Source organism: Tachypleus tridentatus, chromosome 1 (genome assembly GCF_004210375.1).
Source record: "Tachypleus tridentatus isolate NWPU-2018 chromosome 1, ASM421037v1, whole genome shotgun sequence".
NCBI lineage: Eukaryota > Metazoa > Arthropoda > Merostomata > Xiphosura > Limulidae > Tachypleus > Tachypleus tridentatus.
This window is the reverse complement of record NC_134825.1, coordinates 20,604,503-20,621,611: the sequence shown is the minus strand read 5'-3', so window position 1 is coordinate 20,621,611 and position 17,109 is coordinate 20,604,503. Positions and strand designations below refer to the sequence as shown.

General features: G+C 29.9%; 1 protein-coding gene across 7 annotated transcripts in view; it reads right to left on the bottom strand.

Moving 5' to 3' along the window:
- LOC143244246 (laminin subunit beta-1-like) overlaps positions 1-17,109 on the bottom strand; it is a 155,101-nt gene that overhangs the window by 14,426 nt on the left and 123,566 nt on the right. For all 7 annotated transcript variants that reach the window (XM_076488581.1, XM_076488602.1, XM_076488618.1 and 4 more), the window contains 8 exons: positions 15,727-15,823; positions 12,302-12,493; positions 11,330-11,510; positions 8,275-8,459; positions 7,638-7,873; positions 6,239-6,427; positions 5,558-5,746; positions 1,404-1,567 (listed from right to left, as the gene is read on the bottom strand). In XM_076488581.1, the coding sequence (XP_076344696.1) occupies positions 1,404-1,567; positions 5,558-5,746; positions 6,239-6,427; positions 7,638-7,873; positions 8,275-8,459; positions 11,330-11,510; positions 12,302-12,493; positions 15,727-15,823 (1,433 nt within the window). The remainder of the gene's footprint in view (positions 1-1,403; positions 1,568-5,557; positions 5,747-6,238; positions 6,428-7,637; positions 7,874-8,274; positions 8,460-11,329; positions 11,511-12,301; positions 12,494-15,726; positions 15,824-17,109) is intronic.

Here is a 17,109-nt window from a genome sequence, read left to right as displayed (position 1 = left end):
ATAAGCATATGGGACAAGGCATATGTATCCTGTCACATAACAGAATGGTAAATATCCAACATGAACAGCAACATCAGAAGGAAGAAAAACCAAATAGTCACTTGTCATCCTTTCTACTAACAAGGAACAGAGCCAAATGGAACAGGAGAGACCCCCAAAACCTCACAAATGCAAGTAATAAACCAAAGAAAAAGGGCTGAAAGTAGCTGCTTAGAATTATCCTCTGTTGAAACTGATATAGTAACTGAAGGAGCCAGAAAAAAAAGAGAATTTCAATTCCCACCTGTCACTCCTGGGTCATTTGCAAAAGCTGCTTCAGAAGCCCCTGAAGAGACACCCTAAATTCACATCTCTTTCTCACAACAAATCATATAACAGATAACTTCAACAGAGAATAGTCACTCCCCTGGCTGTTGACAAACACCAGGTGGCAGAAATGGAAGAGAAAAGGTCTGGTTGACTTATGTAATAGAAACATTAACTTGAGAATTTTCTTGTTATGTAATGTATAATTATAAATGAAAAAAGAACAGTAAAAACTCAAACACAATGTAAATAGTAAATAATCACAACACTTCTGTTGATAGAAACCAGTGCTGAATACTTTGTCTTTAAAAAGTTAATCACTTAATCAGGACAAGGTAATTATTTACAGTACCTAGACAGGGGTGCATTGAAGTTGGTGGAAAAATTTGAAAATCAGAATTTGCCTAAGGCAATCAAATGGAGTGTAAAAGACTGGAGCATGGAAGCTCAGCATTTAAATGTCCAAAGAGTGGATATCCTAGAGATCAAGTAGCAGCTATAGTTTCAGAGGAGGTAAGTATTTTCTAGAATTAATCTTTTTGTAAATTATTCTTTCATCAACTAAATCTTGCTTATACATATCTACAAAATTCAGCTATAAATTTAATTGGGCTGAGGATGAATTACAAACAGGTATAGCACAGCAAAATCATTTCTGGTCAGAAGTTAATATTTCTATTAAAACTTTGGATAATTATTTATTATCACCTTGATAAAAATGAAATTTTATTGTAATGTGTAAACTTAAATACTTGACAGTTGGATACAACTGACACTTTTATTTAATTTTATCAAAAATAAAAAAGGAACTACCCAGAAAATTATTTTCTTTCATATTTTACAAAAGAGATTTTCTACAATGTTTTTGAATAGTAACATAAGCCTTTTTTAAAATTTTGTTTAATACTTTCTTTAATACTAAAATCAGCTGCCAAAACAGCAACTGTTTACTTAACTGGTCACTTTATGTCTTCTTCAGTTTTCTAATAATAGACAGATTTGATATTAATTTAAACTTTAAAAGCCTAAAAATAACAAACCACTACTTTTCTTTATTCAGCTTTGATACTATCCTTAGGAAAATGTAAAACACTCACTTGATTATGGCTGCTCTGTTAACAAGTTCTTTCACTTCTTCACGTTTCTGGAATGCAGCATTCAAAATGTCTTCACTATTGGTCAAATTTTTAACACTCTCTTGGATCTCATGAGCTAGTTTTTCAATTTCTTCTGGGCCAAGAGGCATTTTTAGGTTAAGACACTGAAAAATGTTAACACAATTTGAAAATTAATTCAGTCAAAAAAAGATTTTTTTTTTCAAATTTTCTTCAGTATTATTTATTCATAAGAAAAATTCTCAAGAAAAAATCCCTGGTAGGTTTCTAAAAATTAAAAAAAAACTTTTTAATTTAAAGTAATTCATCTTAACATTCTAATTGAGAACAGTTTTTTTTAAATTTAAGTAACATTACATGTAGTTGATTTATAGGTATTGCATAGAACTAAACTGGTTTAACTCTCAAACTTTGTATAATAATAATGTCCAAACTACACTTTTAAACAGTTGGTTTAAATTTGTATATGTACCAACAGTCACACCAATAGATACAGCAATATATTAATGTTACTAATGTCGTCAAAGCCTGTAAAAGTAACATCATTCTTATGACTGTAATATCACTTGCAAACTTCCATGCCCAAATACTTTCAGCTTGACCTAAACATTAGAATCAACAGTTTATAATTCATCTATTTTTTTCACTATAACTACATACAGTAGTGCAGTATTCAAATTCAATGATCTCCAACATGTAAGTCTTAAAATTAACAATAAAAAACACATTCAGAAAATGTTTTACACAAAATAAACAGAATATAGATTGCAAGTTTAAAAGATTCAATCCCATTTGTCTAAAAAACAAAACAACTGAAAATAAAAGTATTTATTTGCTGGAGTGTTAATATATTGTCCAGTTATTAAGTTGTCAGGAAATAAATGTTGGAATTCTCACAGTGACACTTAGAAGCTGAATATTGAGTAACTTATCGTTCGTTAGTTGGTTTAATCCAACATTTGTTGCTTACAAGGTGTATTAATTGTCTGCTGTTTCAATTCTACTCAGAGTAAGTTTTGCAACACCCAAAGAGGTACAGACAAGAAGGACTTTTGTCTGATTTTCTTCTACGACTTCAAACTTGGATGAAAAGCTATCAAAACTATGCCGAACATCAACCAGGCATTCAACCATGGATCTGTTACTGAACATACAGTTCAGCATTGGTTCCAAAGGTTTTGACATGGAGTTGAAAGTCTTGACCACATAGTTCATGGAAGGAAGCCATCCCTAGATGGAAACACATTAAGGGAAGCAGTTGAGACAGACCCTTGCATAACAGTACATGAGCATGCAAAAAAGCTAGGTACAAGCATTGCCAACCATCCGAGTGTGATTACAAGGACGGAAAAGTTGAATAAGTGGGCTCCACATGAGCTGACTGATGATCAACAAAATCAGCATTATGAGACCTGTCGAGGATGACACTCCAAAAATTGAACGAACCATCTGCCTCATCCACCTCATACCCCTACATATTTTAATACTTCATATACTTTGACTTCTTTTTAAACAATAAACACTTTCAAACCCAGGCAGTTGCAGAAAAAGCTTTCAGGAAGTTCACTGACCATAGAAACTCTGATTTGTACAGCAGAGGCATAAAATGGTGCTTACTTTGATTAAAGCATGTTTTTTCCAACACTGATTTATACTTTTCCAAACTTTGCAGTTCAAAAGTGACATTTATATCTGGACAACCTAATACATACTTGGTTTAAACATTCTGGTTGCTGGAGCAAAATAAAGTGTAGTAAATCTTCACTGCAGAAGAAAATTTGGGATTATTTCAATGCAACATAAGACAGGAGAATTGTGTATGCTACATATATTCAAGGGACAATTCACTTCTAGCTCATAATAACTTTGATAAAAATGTGTATCATCTCTCCATTTAAGTATGACTCAAATCCCAGGGAAGGAATGACTCAGAAGTATGAAAAGTTAGATACAATCTTTCCCAGAGTACACTGTCCCAATTATATGTACATTATAATACATTTTTTCAAGCTTGTATGATAAGTGAAATAATTCATTTTGTATAAACTTTATAAAATATATTATAGAAAATATCTCTATTCCAAAGCAAGAATTAATGCAAGTCAATCCACATTCTGTTCACAAATATGTCATTAACCAAAGAACGACTATACAAACATTTTTTTAGAACAACCAAAATAGTGGAATAAAATATGTTTTCTTAAACGATCTGAAATGCAGAGATGCCAACTATTTCAAATGACTGAGCATAATGATTGTAGACAGAGCCCGTATAGATATCGTACAACCATTGGATACAGTTTTGAGTCATCCATGTCTGTAGACCCATCTGTGGCTGAACTGTAAATGCTTGAAATCATTTTGTCATCTTCACAACCCAACACTTATACAATGGCTGTAGTTTTGGTTCTAGCACAGTCATATTTTTTCACTATATCAGAGTCTGAGAACATTTTTATGAATAGATGTCCTGCATGAAGTGCTACAGCTAGAGGTAAATTATGAGCAATGATGAATTGCATGAACATCATTTCTGCATTTATGGTTTCATATTCTGAATTCTTACTCATAAATGTCGTTATCTGTATCATTTTTGTCTTCACCTCCGCCTTTTGTTGGTGAGATGCCAATTTTGTATGTCTGGAACAATCGTTTATCCCGCCATGCACCAGGGAAAAAATCGATGTGACAAACTGTACAAAACGCATGACTGTCACTGACTTTTGATGCAATGACCAGATATTTTGCACTATATGCTTTCCTGAATTTTTAATTCACAGTTTTAGTCCTTTTAGATTTGCCAGAAACAAGACAATCTGGTGAACAAGGCCTCTTTTTTTTCCATTTTGTGAATGATCGCATTGGTATTTCTATGCTGCTTAGAAAACGAGAAATGCCCATCTATGCAAGTGCTGATTAGCTAACAAGCACTGATAACGTAACTATGGATTCCCCACATATCCAGTATGGAGAAGCACTGCACTCAAACTATTGGTAGACGTCGGAGATATAAATATTTTTTTATTATTTCAAGCACAAACATGATTATTGCAAGTATCCATTTGGACTATCTCTGTTATTTATTATCAAAATTTATTTGTATTTCACTAGAAATTTTCTTTTCACCCCTTTCAAGCCCTGGGGGAACAAATTATCTCTTTATTGTATAGGCCTATATAATATATAATAATTTGGGAGTTGCAACAAGTCGTAATATTTGTCTGTATGAGTGTATAGTCGTAATGTATACACCAAAATCGTAATGATTACACTCAAATCGTAATGGTTGGCATCTCTGGAAAAGGAAGAATATAGTAAATTTCCATCTGCTACACTGGTGCATTGAGAGAGAAGTAAGATTTAATTCAGAAGGGTGATATGACTAAACAAAATTTAGCTTCGAAAGTATGTCATGAATACTTTTTTTATCTGTATATTAATATGTAAATACTGCTAAAATACTTTATATATCAATAGTGAAAAAAGTAGGACCAAATAATTATAAAATGAAAGGTTAGGATTTTAATGCAATTCCAGTATTAGATAAGTGTTACTCAACATTAATATCAGCTATTCAAAAATAGAGCCTAAAATAAAAATACTCTTACCATGTCATAGAAACAAGTAAGCTGGTGTCAATGAGGTAAAGTAATAGGATTACATGTGCCATGAGTTTGAAAATGGAACAAAAAGAACAACAAATGGAACAGTCAATTTTTAATCTCTACTGACACTGTTGCTGTCACTCATGACCATATTTCAAACAAATTGAAATAATTACAAAATCATTTTCAAATAAGATTGAACTTATGTAGAAGCAACATCTTTCAAGTTTTGATAATAAGGTCAGAAAAAAAAATCACCTTTACACTCGAGACAGTTAAAAGAACATAGGGAACTTTTACTTTAACCAACATTTTGCCTTTACAGTCTCTTCTGTGTTACTAAACAAATCTGTTTGATATTAGAATATTCATTAAATACATCTTTCAAAATATATTCATGAAAAAAACTCGATAAAATATTAACTATTCCTGGGAAAAACTTCACATAAAAAAAAACTGGTGACCAACAGTATAACACAAACAAATCTAACAAATTCTAAGCCATTCTGAAAAACAATATAAGTTCGTTACCTTTTCAGATACAGCTTGTATTTCTTCATATTGTAGTCCTTCAGCATGAAGGAACTTCTCAACATGATGCAGTAAGTCCATTATGTCTGCTGAAATATCTCCTGATTCAAGTTGAAAATTACTAGTTTGTTCAACAGCTTCTTTACTCTTATTCAATGCTTCATCAGCAAGCATTCTCAAGTTCTTCATCTACAATAAGAACTATTATTACTACCTGAAGAAATTTGGCATTTTTTTTAACTTATAGAATCTCAAAAATGTCCTTAAAACTATTTAATGAACTAAATAACAAAACTGAGCAATTAAAACAGTCACCAACCTAATTTTTATAGCTTAAATAAACTGTAGCAAAAATACTAAGTATTCTATGTCTATTTAATAATTTCTTTAAGGCTTTATAATCTAGACAAATTTCTAACTGGATTCATATAATCACACAAAACATCACTATGTATGGAGTTCTAAACCTAACAAGATCATATTCTAGATCTTCCAATAAGGAAACTGATGACTTACTTCTAACTTTGAAGCAACCTATTTTCATAGTAATGTTTACAAGTACTAGCTGAATAATGGCTAATATCTGTTCAGATATATACAAGTCATTAAATACACATACAGTATGTGAAATAGCGATTTAAAATAAACAGAAACTGATCTTCTGTAACATAAGTTGCGAACCTTGGTTAATAAATTTTGTGCTGCTGATTTTTTGTGAACTATATTTTGTTGAGCTTCCTCTGCTAAATCAAGTGCATTTTTGGCTACTGTAATGGCTCCATTGTTACAGCTGATTCCTCCACATTTACCACATCCTGCACCACCACATACATGGTCACATTTATTCACAGTTCCAACACCATCACACACCTACAGGATAAAAATATGATATGCATAAAACTACATTCAGCAGCTCAAGACATTTTTATATTTCCATCATCAGAAATGTGAAAAAATATTTAAGGCAACACAACACACCAACCTAAAACCTTTACTAACCTATAATTTCACTTTTACCATGCATTTTATGATCTGAATAAACCTTGGCAACATCTACAGACATAAGTGAACTCATAAAAAATAACTATTAGCCTTCTGTACCTCAAGTTAACATTTGGTCAGTGTCCAAAATTATAAAGCATCAAAATACTACAGATTAACGCTCTGTTACCACTTAGGTCCACTAAAGTCTTCTGTACCTCAAATTAACATTTGGTCATTGTCCAAAATTACAAAGCACCAAAATACTACAGATTAACTCTCTGTTACAATTAGGTCCACTAAAGTCTTCTGTACCTCAAATTAACATTTGGTCATTGTCCAAAATTACAAAGCACCAAAATACTACAGATTAACTCTCTGTTACAATTAGGTCCACTGAAGTCTTCTGTACCTCAAATTAACATTTGGTCAGTATCCAAAATTACAAAGCATCAAAATACTACAGATTAACTCTCTGTTACCACTTAGAAACACCAAATTCTGGGTTATAAATTTTGACATAAAGATGTATAATTCAAGAACTAGCATTCACAGATTTGCCTTTATACTAAGTTGGCTTTCTACAGATGTAAGGCAAGTCTAATAATTACAAAATAATTATAATTTTAGATACTGATAGTCAAAGAATATTAACAAAATGGAGCTGTAAACAGTATTCTTGAAGAATTAAAACATAACTATGTAAAAAAAAACAACTTTCACTTCACTGTAATGTTACTTTTTGTCAGTATCCACAAGTTAACACATACTGTTGGTACAGAAAAAAATCTTTGTACTTATGGTTAAATATGTGACCACTAATAATCCAAGAAAAGTTGAAGGTAACTAAAAATGAAAATATCAAATTCCACATCACTGCATTACAGAAATTGTGACCTCAGGAATTTTAGTGCAAAAAATATTTATTAATTTTTAGCATGAAACTTTTCTGTTGATTATTTCAGGAAGAAGATGTTTTCTTAGGGGCAATATTAATGAATTTAAATTTTTATTCTTTACTTATTTCAGTGTTTATTAAAATTAAAAATTTATTGCTATTAAAAAACTTATATCTCTCAATTAAAAAAGAAACTCTTACTAATCTATTGATCTCTCCTACTCCAGACTCTATAACTGATATTTGATCAGAAACGTTTTCCAAAATTGATGTATTTTCATCATATGTTTTATTAAAATTATTTTTTTCCTGCTTAAGCAACTCTTCAGTTTGGTTTCTCCACTTAGCAGATTCATCAAGGATATTTCGAGCAGCCTGCACTTGGATCTCTGATAAACTAGACCTTTTCTCAGCTTCTTTAGTGATACTGAAAGCTCCTTTATTTACAAAATAAATGAAAAATAATAATAATATGTGAATGTATGGACAAACATATTTTAAAATTTCAAATATAAAACAGGCTAACAGAAAACATTGTATGTTTGTGACAAAAGTAGTATGGAAGCACTTTAAACGAAAAATTAACTTACAATTTTTAGAAGCAGATTTCTTTTTAAATAAATATACAGAGCTATAAGACAAACTAAAATCTTTAAGTTTTTTCTGAAATTAATTTTCATTTTGAATTTCCAAAAGCAGGTCTATTTACTGGTATAGTGACATTGTATTTGTTTCTATGTTATTTTCAACTTTATTTAAATAATACACATTTTGAAATAATTATGTTTTATTATAAGTAAAACAACTGCAGTGATGAATGAGATTTATAACTGCTTACCTTCAATATCAGCTTCCTGCAGCTTTGTAACATTGTATTCTAAAATTCTTACATTCTGTTCCAAAACACCCGCTCGTACTTTTAAATCATTTAAAGTATGTGTAGCATCACTTATTCTCTGCAATGTTCCATTTATTTCAGAATCTACATTTTCTAACAGAGCTTCGTTGGTAGTCAAGTTGAGGCTACACCATAAAAACAACATATTGTAGATATATGTCAATAGCTTAATATATTGAAAACAAGTAAACACTTAATGTAAACAAAAATACATAATTTTATTTACACAAAGCCAGAAATCACCACTGAGTTACATATCAAATCTACAAATGTGAAACAAATATCTCAAACAATCCAGTACTATAAAAAGAAAAGTATGTCTTCTTCCAAAACCACTCCACAGAATATCGGTAAACAACAAATATTCTTATGACAAAAATTTAAAGAAACACACTTACAGGTGCAAAGCACAAAAAAAGTTAAACTTCAAACAATGGCATTAATTGATCAGAGAGATTGTTTTAATAAATTATCTAAAAGTAAATGAAATACTACACAGCATGTCACAGGCTATATCCAGGGAAGTATATCATGCTACAGTAACTCAAATAAGCAAACTGAATATAAAGTGAAACTCCAGCTAAAGAACCTTTGGAATTCACCTTTTCACAACAGGCTCAGTATAATATACATAAATTTGTAATCACATTTGTACACACTGACCATTTGTTTATATTATAACTTTTAATTCAGTAAATGCATCTTCACATAATTTGGTATATTTTTAGTAAAGATAAATTTTTTGTACACAAAAAATCACACTTTCGAAATGAAGTGTTTTTACTAAAGTTTTATTTGTGAAAATATCAAGTCCGTTTTATTACTAGTCCAAGTGCAACTTGATTTCATGTTATGAGTAAAATAACTATTCTTTGTCCCAAAAGCTCAAACATTGTATCATCTTTAAAACCTCCTAAATACATTTCAAACGTTTGTTTTTAGTAAGGCTTGACATTATACTTTCTCTACCCTAACTGTGTGGTGTCTGTCAATTTGACCAATATTGCAACCATCATAAAAATTGAGAAATTAATATAATTTATGTTTGTTTTTTAATGCTATAATGACTACAAATCATAACAAAAAACACAAATGTTTAGTCTAAGTAGCTCAAGTTTCCAAACGTAAAAATTACCATCAATTTATTGTATTGATCTTCCAGTTGTGTCTGGCTAACATTACATAACATGCACTGATGCAATGCACATACACTTATGTTACCATATTCAATAATATAAAAACTGACTTTAGTGTTTTCAAAGTGACCATCTTGGCTGTGTTTAATGCACTAGTATTTGGTAATATATAATCACATTTCAATTATTATACATTATATGTGTACGTAGGTTATTACTATTTAGAAATATGTTATTAAACTTATTTTTCTTAAAATATAAAACAATAAATAAAGAATTAAAGCAAAGAATTATATATTCTAGCTATGGCGTGTATATATATATATATACACACACACAGTTTAATAACCACAAAATCATAAATAACTATTTTGACACCACATAATTCCATTATAATTTATCAGGCTTAGTAAATAAATTGTATTTAAGTCTAAAAAAAATATGAAACCTTGAACAAACTAAATACACAACTTACCTTTTTAAAATCTTGTTTGGAAAGAATGTGGTATTCTTTTAACATATTAAAATGCCTTAGAAAACCACTAAGTGGGTACTATAAGCTGTTGATTGGTTATTCACATATTATTTATTGAAGTAAGTGTATGTAAAAGGTTGTTTCCAAAAACCTAAAGAGGTGAACAAGACCAGCTTGTTGGATTCAGTACATATGTCAGCAAAAATATAAGGTTTTCATTTTATATTGTAGCTTGTTAATATCAGTAATTTGTGTTCCTAATTCATATGTAACTATAGACTTAGTATTCTGATACTACAAATACCTAATTTCAACCAGTGCTGCATTCAACACACCACATGACTCACAATAATTGATATTTAGATGTGTTCTTTCAATATATACTTTCAAATTAAGAAATTAACTCATAAATAATATTAAAGTTTGAATTGTAAAATTCATAAAATAGTAGTTCTATAAGATTTTGAATGCAAGTTAACAAACGTGATGACATGGTTTTCCACCCTTTACCCCTTGTGATAAGGTTAACCAATAGTCAAAGTGAAAACTTATCAAATTATCTAGTCTATACAAAAAAATAAAGTTTAAAACAAGATATTTGTAAGGTATATGTAAAAATAGGTATGAAGAGCCTCTAAATCAAACACACATTTTAACCTGAAAAAATCTATTTATCTGAGCCCTAACTCTTTCCAAATAAATTATATAAAGTCCTAAGCTGCAGCCAACAACGGAATGTTATTCAATTAGTTCATCCAAGTTTTGCAGTGGTTTAAAGAAAGAAATTTAGAATAACTCTTTCAAATTTCATTAGAAACACAAAATGAAACAAAGGCAACATTTATAATATGTTAATCACATTGAATATAAAGCCTGACTCATCAGAAACCTGGTTATCTTGAGTATTTAGCATCACCTCTTAATGAAAATAAACAGGTTGAAATTCAGTAAATCTTGAAATCACAGTAAACAAATTAATTAACCAAAATTTGGAATTTCTTTTTAATCCAAAGTACAAAAAAATAGCATTCATGAATAAAGCCTAAGGAAAACATTTATGACAGTTGCTAATGTGCAAGACATTCTTTGTTTGTTTATAATTTTCAAACCCATTTACATAAGAGCTGTGAACATGTATTCATACCTAATTGTGAACTGACACTGTAGAAGAAAACCAACAACACTCACAGAAAAACAAATGTAATACATAGATAAATTATTCCTCACTCCACTTCCTTGGCCTTCCAAAACTTATGTTATAATAACTATATTTTACTCAAATCCTAATTTCTCACGAGTAAAATTGTTAAGTCTTAAACTCTACTGTAAGTATATTATCCAGCTATTTGCACAATAGTGAATTCTAACTGAGTCATCAGCTTACCTCAAAATTTGTAATGTGATTTCAATTTCACTAGTGTTAAGTTGAGTGATATTTTCTGATGCTAAAAGCTTCTCAGTTTCATCTAGTTTCTGCTGCATCTCTTCAAACTCCTCAGTGTAAACACCTGTTGTTCCTGTGTCATTCACTTCATTAAACTCTTCAATTAAGGTCAATGCCTGATCTATAACAATTAACATTTGATAAAATGGGCAAAAGAGCTATAACTGAAATTTCAGTATTAGCAGTTTTCAACGCCTACTGTCATTCAACTGTATTATTTCTAATTATTACCCGACTTGTACACAATTAGACCACTTGCAAATATACTATGATGCAAGTTTCTTAATTTGTGCAAGAAATTGTCACTAATTTTTAAACAAGCACTCAATATTTTGTGTGTAAATTATATTAATTAACAGGAGAATTTTCTAAGAATTAAATAGTAATGGTCTAAAATATTTTATATTGAGAAGTCAGAAAATTAGGATATATTGTATATGAAAGTATGTAAATTGCATAGAACTGAACACTAATCATGAAAATTAACAGTTTAATATATATTATGAAATTTACAATTACAAAATTACAATATTATATATTGTAAGCTGGTAATAAATATCCCATCAACCTGGGGACTGCAGCTTATAACTATATTACAGTAAATATCAGCTCAAATCAATTTTGTTAGGTCAGTCATAGTAAATATTCCCAAATAAAGTTGTATGTACAATGAAGAAAAATAATGCACCAAGAATATTGGACAAGTATTGGTGTTTTTAACATAGTGTATTACACTAGGCATGAACAACTTTTAGTAACATGTAGAATAATAACAATATCCACAAAATAAAATTTGTAAAATATCATTACAGCTCAATGTTTGTGGAAGAGAATGTTCAAAGTCACTGCAAAGATAAACTACATTTTTTGTTGCATTAATATTTTTGACTGATAAGCACAAATTTAACTTACTTTTCAAATCCTTTATCTTACATTCCCACTGTTCAAAGCATTCTCCACAGTGTTCACACTTTGGAGCTTTCCCTGTGTATCCTCGTGCACACTGGTTGCAGTACTTTCCCACAATTCCCTTCTTACAGAAGCATGTTCCATCATTTCTTCTACACTGAAAAGTGGCAGCTCCCTCAAAATTACAATCACAGGCTGTAAACAATAACAATCAAGTTTTGGAAAAAGAGCAGTGATGACATTTTATATATACACAAACACACACATATATAAACTATTAAAATAGTTATGTAAAAACTGCCGACTTATTCACATGAAATATTTTATTATAGTCCTATTACATGATATTTTCCTCAAAAAGATGCATGCTTTTATCTGGTAACTGCAAAAATAAAAAATATAACCATCCGAATACAACCATCAGTAAAGTAAGGTTTAATATATAATGGTGAAACTTTGATGTTTTTTCTGCTCAAAGTGAGCTTGTTCAGATTCAAATATAATATTTAAATATTGCTAAATGCAAATATCACAATTTGTAAGTTTTTTGTTATAGCTTTCCCAAATATAACACAAATTTGTATAACTGACATAAAGTATGCATTGCATGAGTAGTCATATAGCCACTAAATATACAATACGTAGGCTTAGTTTATAACATGCTGCCTCAAATTTATTGTTTTCTTGTTCATAATTGCTAATCAAACTGATAAAAAAATTTAAAAAAAAGACAAACTATTTTAAGTGAGTTCCATTTTCATTTAAATTTAATAAATAGCAAGTGTTACTTATAAAATTTCTGGGGTGTACTTCTTGTGACAGAAAATATATTTACAGTATGTACTGTCTTAAAGTTTTAGTTACATCAAAATATGTGACCTTGGTGCATTTGTCCAGTGTGCAGTCTTCGAAATTATAATTTGTTTATGTAGTACATGAATAAACACTGTAATAAGATATAGACAGATGGCTGTTAAACAATAACTTTCTTAGAAATAAAATGAAAACATTCACAAGAAGAATATAACAAAAGTTAAGTTACAGGACAGATGTTTCTTCCCAGTGGTAGTTACAACCCCAACATAATCTTATACAATGTTCCAACACAACTTCAATCAATTCATAATAAAAACTTAAATTAGTACAATAACATGACCAAAAAAGCAATTTAAGCTTCAAAGGGTCACCTAATAACTATATACATGCATACACAATTACTGGATCATATTCTGTTTTAATATGCTGACCAGTGAATTGTCACACTATCACAAATCTAAAACTAACAGAAACTTGTAATTTTAATGTCATAAAGTCATTTACTAAAAAGAAAAACAATTTCATGTAAACCACTATAATATAATTGCTATTGAGAACAGTACTTAACACATCTAATGGAAGTGATTATCATACATAAAGGAATTATTCTTTTTAAATATTACTTCATATAACTTTTACCTCATATTTCATAACTTAGTCAAAAATTTGAAACTTATTACTTTGAATACTACACTTTTATTATTTACTTTAGATATTCATAATGTAATGCAAACCAAGCAATGAACACTTTCCAGAACTATAAGTCTATTGATTACACCCATTATACATTTTCACTCATATTTGAAAAACATATGCACAATGCTTATGATACCTCAAATCCCATAACTTTGTCCAACATTCGTAATTCATTACTTCAAATATTACACTTTTATTACTTATTTCATATATATACAAAGTAAAGCAAACCAAGCAATCAACACTTTCTGGAATTATAACTCTATTGATTATACCCAATTGCTACTGTCCATTTTCACTCACATTTGAAAAATAATGCGCAATGGTTAAGACAATTCAAATCCCATAACTTTGTCCAACATTTGTAATTCATTACTTTGAATATTACATTTTCATTATTTACTTTAGATATTTATAAAATTGTACACACCATGCAATTAACACTTGCTAGAACTATGAATCTATTAATTATTCACAACTGCTATTTGCAAAATGAGCTAAAATACTTAAGATATTATTATCTAACTTATTTCTTTCACTGGTGTGTGTATACATATATATATATTCAGAATGTTGTACTCTCAACATTTTTATGTCTAATATACATCTTTAGATGTAATTTAGTTTGTCTTAAGTATCCTGTGTGTCATGGTACCATCATTTTGTTTTGAAACTTACACATGGAAAGGTTAATAAATTTTACTGTAAGAGGTTTCTTTAAATTTTCCTGGTTTTCAATGTTTTGATGAGCAAAGTATTCATTACTGGTTCCAATTGATAATATATACGGTGTTGTATTTGTGTTTTACTAGGGCAAGTATTTCTCATTTCAGAAGTTGGATGACATTTTGATGTTCTTTTATGTTTTTTTATTCATTGGTTCTCCACCACATAACTTCTGTACTTAAACAAGAACTATGCATACAATTAATTGTTTGTTTTTTGGAATTTTATGCAAAGCCACACAAGGGCTATCTGTACGAGTAATCCCTAATTTAGCAGTGTAAGTCTAGAGGATAGGCAGCTGACCTAAACCACCAACTACGAACTCTTGGGCTAGTCATTTACCAATGAGTTGATACATATAAATCAATGTGTGTGATTGACCATAACATTATAATGCCCCCATAGCCAAAAGGGTGAGCATGTTTGGTATAGCAGGGATTTGAACCCATGACCCTCAGATTACAATGAGTGCTTTAACCACCTGCATACAATTAATAAAAATCTACTACATACAACATAAAATACACCACACACACACAGACAAACTTATTCAATATCTGTTTAATTTTCAGTTGTCATAACTTTGCCATGTTTACTGGGCTGGAGATGTTAATACAGAATACCACATATATTCTCTTTGAAATTAATCCATGAAAACAAGTTTTTACATAAATCACTTCATAAAAACTATAGCAACACAAAAACCTTCAAGAAATGTTTTAATAAACTGATTATATATTATAATCACAACCTTTAAAAACATACAGTGTTTCCTATCTACACATCTGAACATCTTTAAATCTATTATGGTAATAGAATAAAAATACCAAAAAGAGAAATTGCAATTAGAACAAAAACATATTTCCCTCAAAGGTGTTTTAGTTAAAACCTTCAAATACTAAAAAAAAATATTCAATTTATCATAAAATATTTAAATGTGTAAAGAATTACAACTGCAAATGGAATATTTATATGTTTTAAATTATGTTTTAGTGTGTGCAAAGAAATGCATCTAGTAATATCCAAAACAGTTAAATCTCAGTCTTTAAATACATTCAGAATTTTGCTCATTGAATCTCAAGTAGGAATAACCACTGTCACGCCTATTACCATTTTAATGAGTAACATGGATGAACCTTCATTGTAACTTTATACTTAACTATATATACATACATAAAAATAAAACTTACGAATACACTTAGTCTTCGGATCACCCCAATAATTATCTTTACAATCACTACAGGTCCTCCCTCCATATCCTTTTTTACAATGACACCAACCATCAAACTATAAACCAGTTGTACAAGAGATCATATTTAATTTAATAAATTCTTTAGAATAGATACTATGTCAAAATATAATTATGAAATACACATCTATAATGTCACTGGTAAAGTTTTCATGAAAGTTAATTGCAGAGGTTTAATAACTCATTGTATAAAATAAATTAATAACAGATAATTTAACTAACCATGATTATTAGAAGTAGAAAGTGTAACCTAATGCATCTGAGAATCAAGAAAACTGCTTTAAGTGATAAGAGATGATATAAAATATTCATATGCTTCCAGTCCTAGGTTTTTTTTTACTAATATCTCTCAAAACAATAGATTTTTTTATTATGGAGTGTTAAAAAAAGAAAATACACTACCTAAGATTTAAAGTTTGTTTGTTTGTTTTGAATTTCGCACAAAGCTACTCAAGGGCTATCTGTGCTAGCCGTCCCAAATTGAGCAGTGTAAGACCAGAGGGAAGGCAGCTAGTCATCACCACCCACCGCCAACTACTCTTGGGCTACTCTTTTACCAATGAACAGTGGGATTGACCGTCACATTATAATGCCCCCATGGCTGAAAGGGCGAGCATGTTTGGTGCGCATGGGATTCGAACCTTCAACCCTCAAATTACGAGTCAAATGCCTTAACACACTTGGTCATGCCGGGCACAAGTATTAAAGATATAATACACTTTGTACTAACAATTTTTAATGTGGTCATCGACTTTTCTATTAAATTTGTGTTAATGAACTGCTTCAAAAACAAATGATTTTCCTCTTGTACTGCAGTAAAACATTATAATTAAATGTTGTAAATATTTATTGACTTTTATTAAACCACTATTAGGATATCATTCCTTTTTATGTTACAACTTGCATGTATTGATATAACAAAATCTTTATCTTTATTTATTCTATTTTAATTTAAAATAGTAACCCATACTAGAATTTGTAATATTACAGCTCTCAAAGGCAAAAGTCATTGTTGTGAAATGACTGTCAATCAGCCTCCTTGGGTCAGTTATATAAATTAGACATCTCATTATAAATCATGTGAACTGGAATGCAACTAACAATTTATGCTATTTGTTTTACTCTCACACATTATTTTAGTCATGTCTTGTTTATAAGTAATTCATTTTAAAGTAATTACAGAATTCAAAGTGCTTCAAAATATTCATGATCCTAGCTATGTATAAAACAGACAGTGATTGTTCACAAATGTCAAAAGCCAAGAATAAAATGGAAGCCAACTAATCACATCTGGCTGTTGCAGATTGCCTAAGTCATATATAAG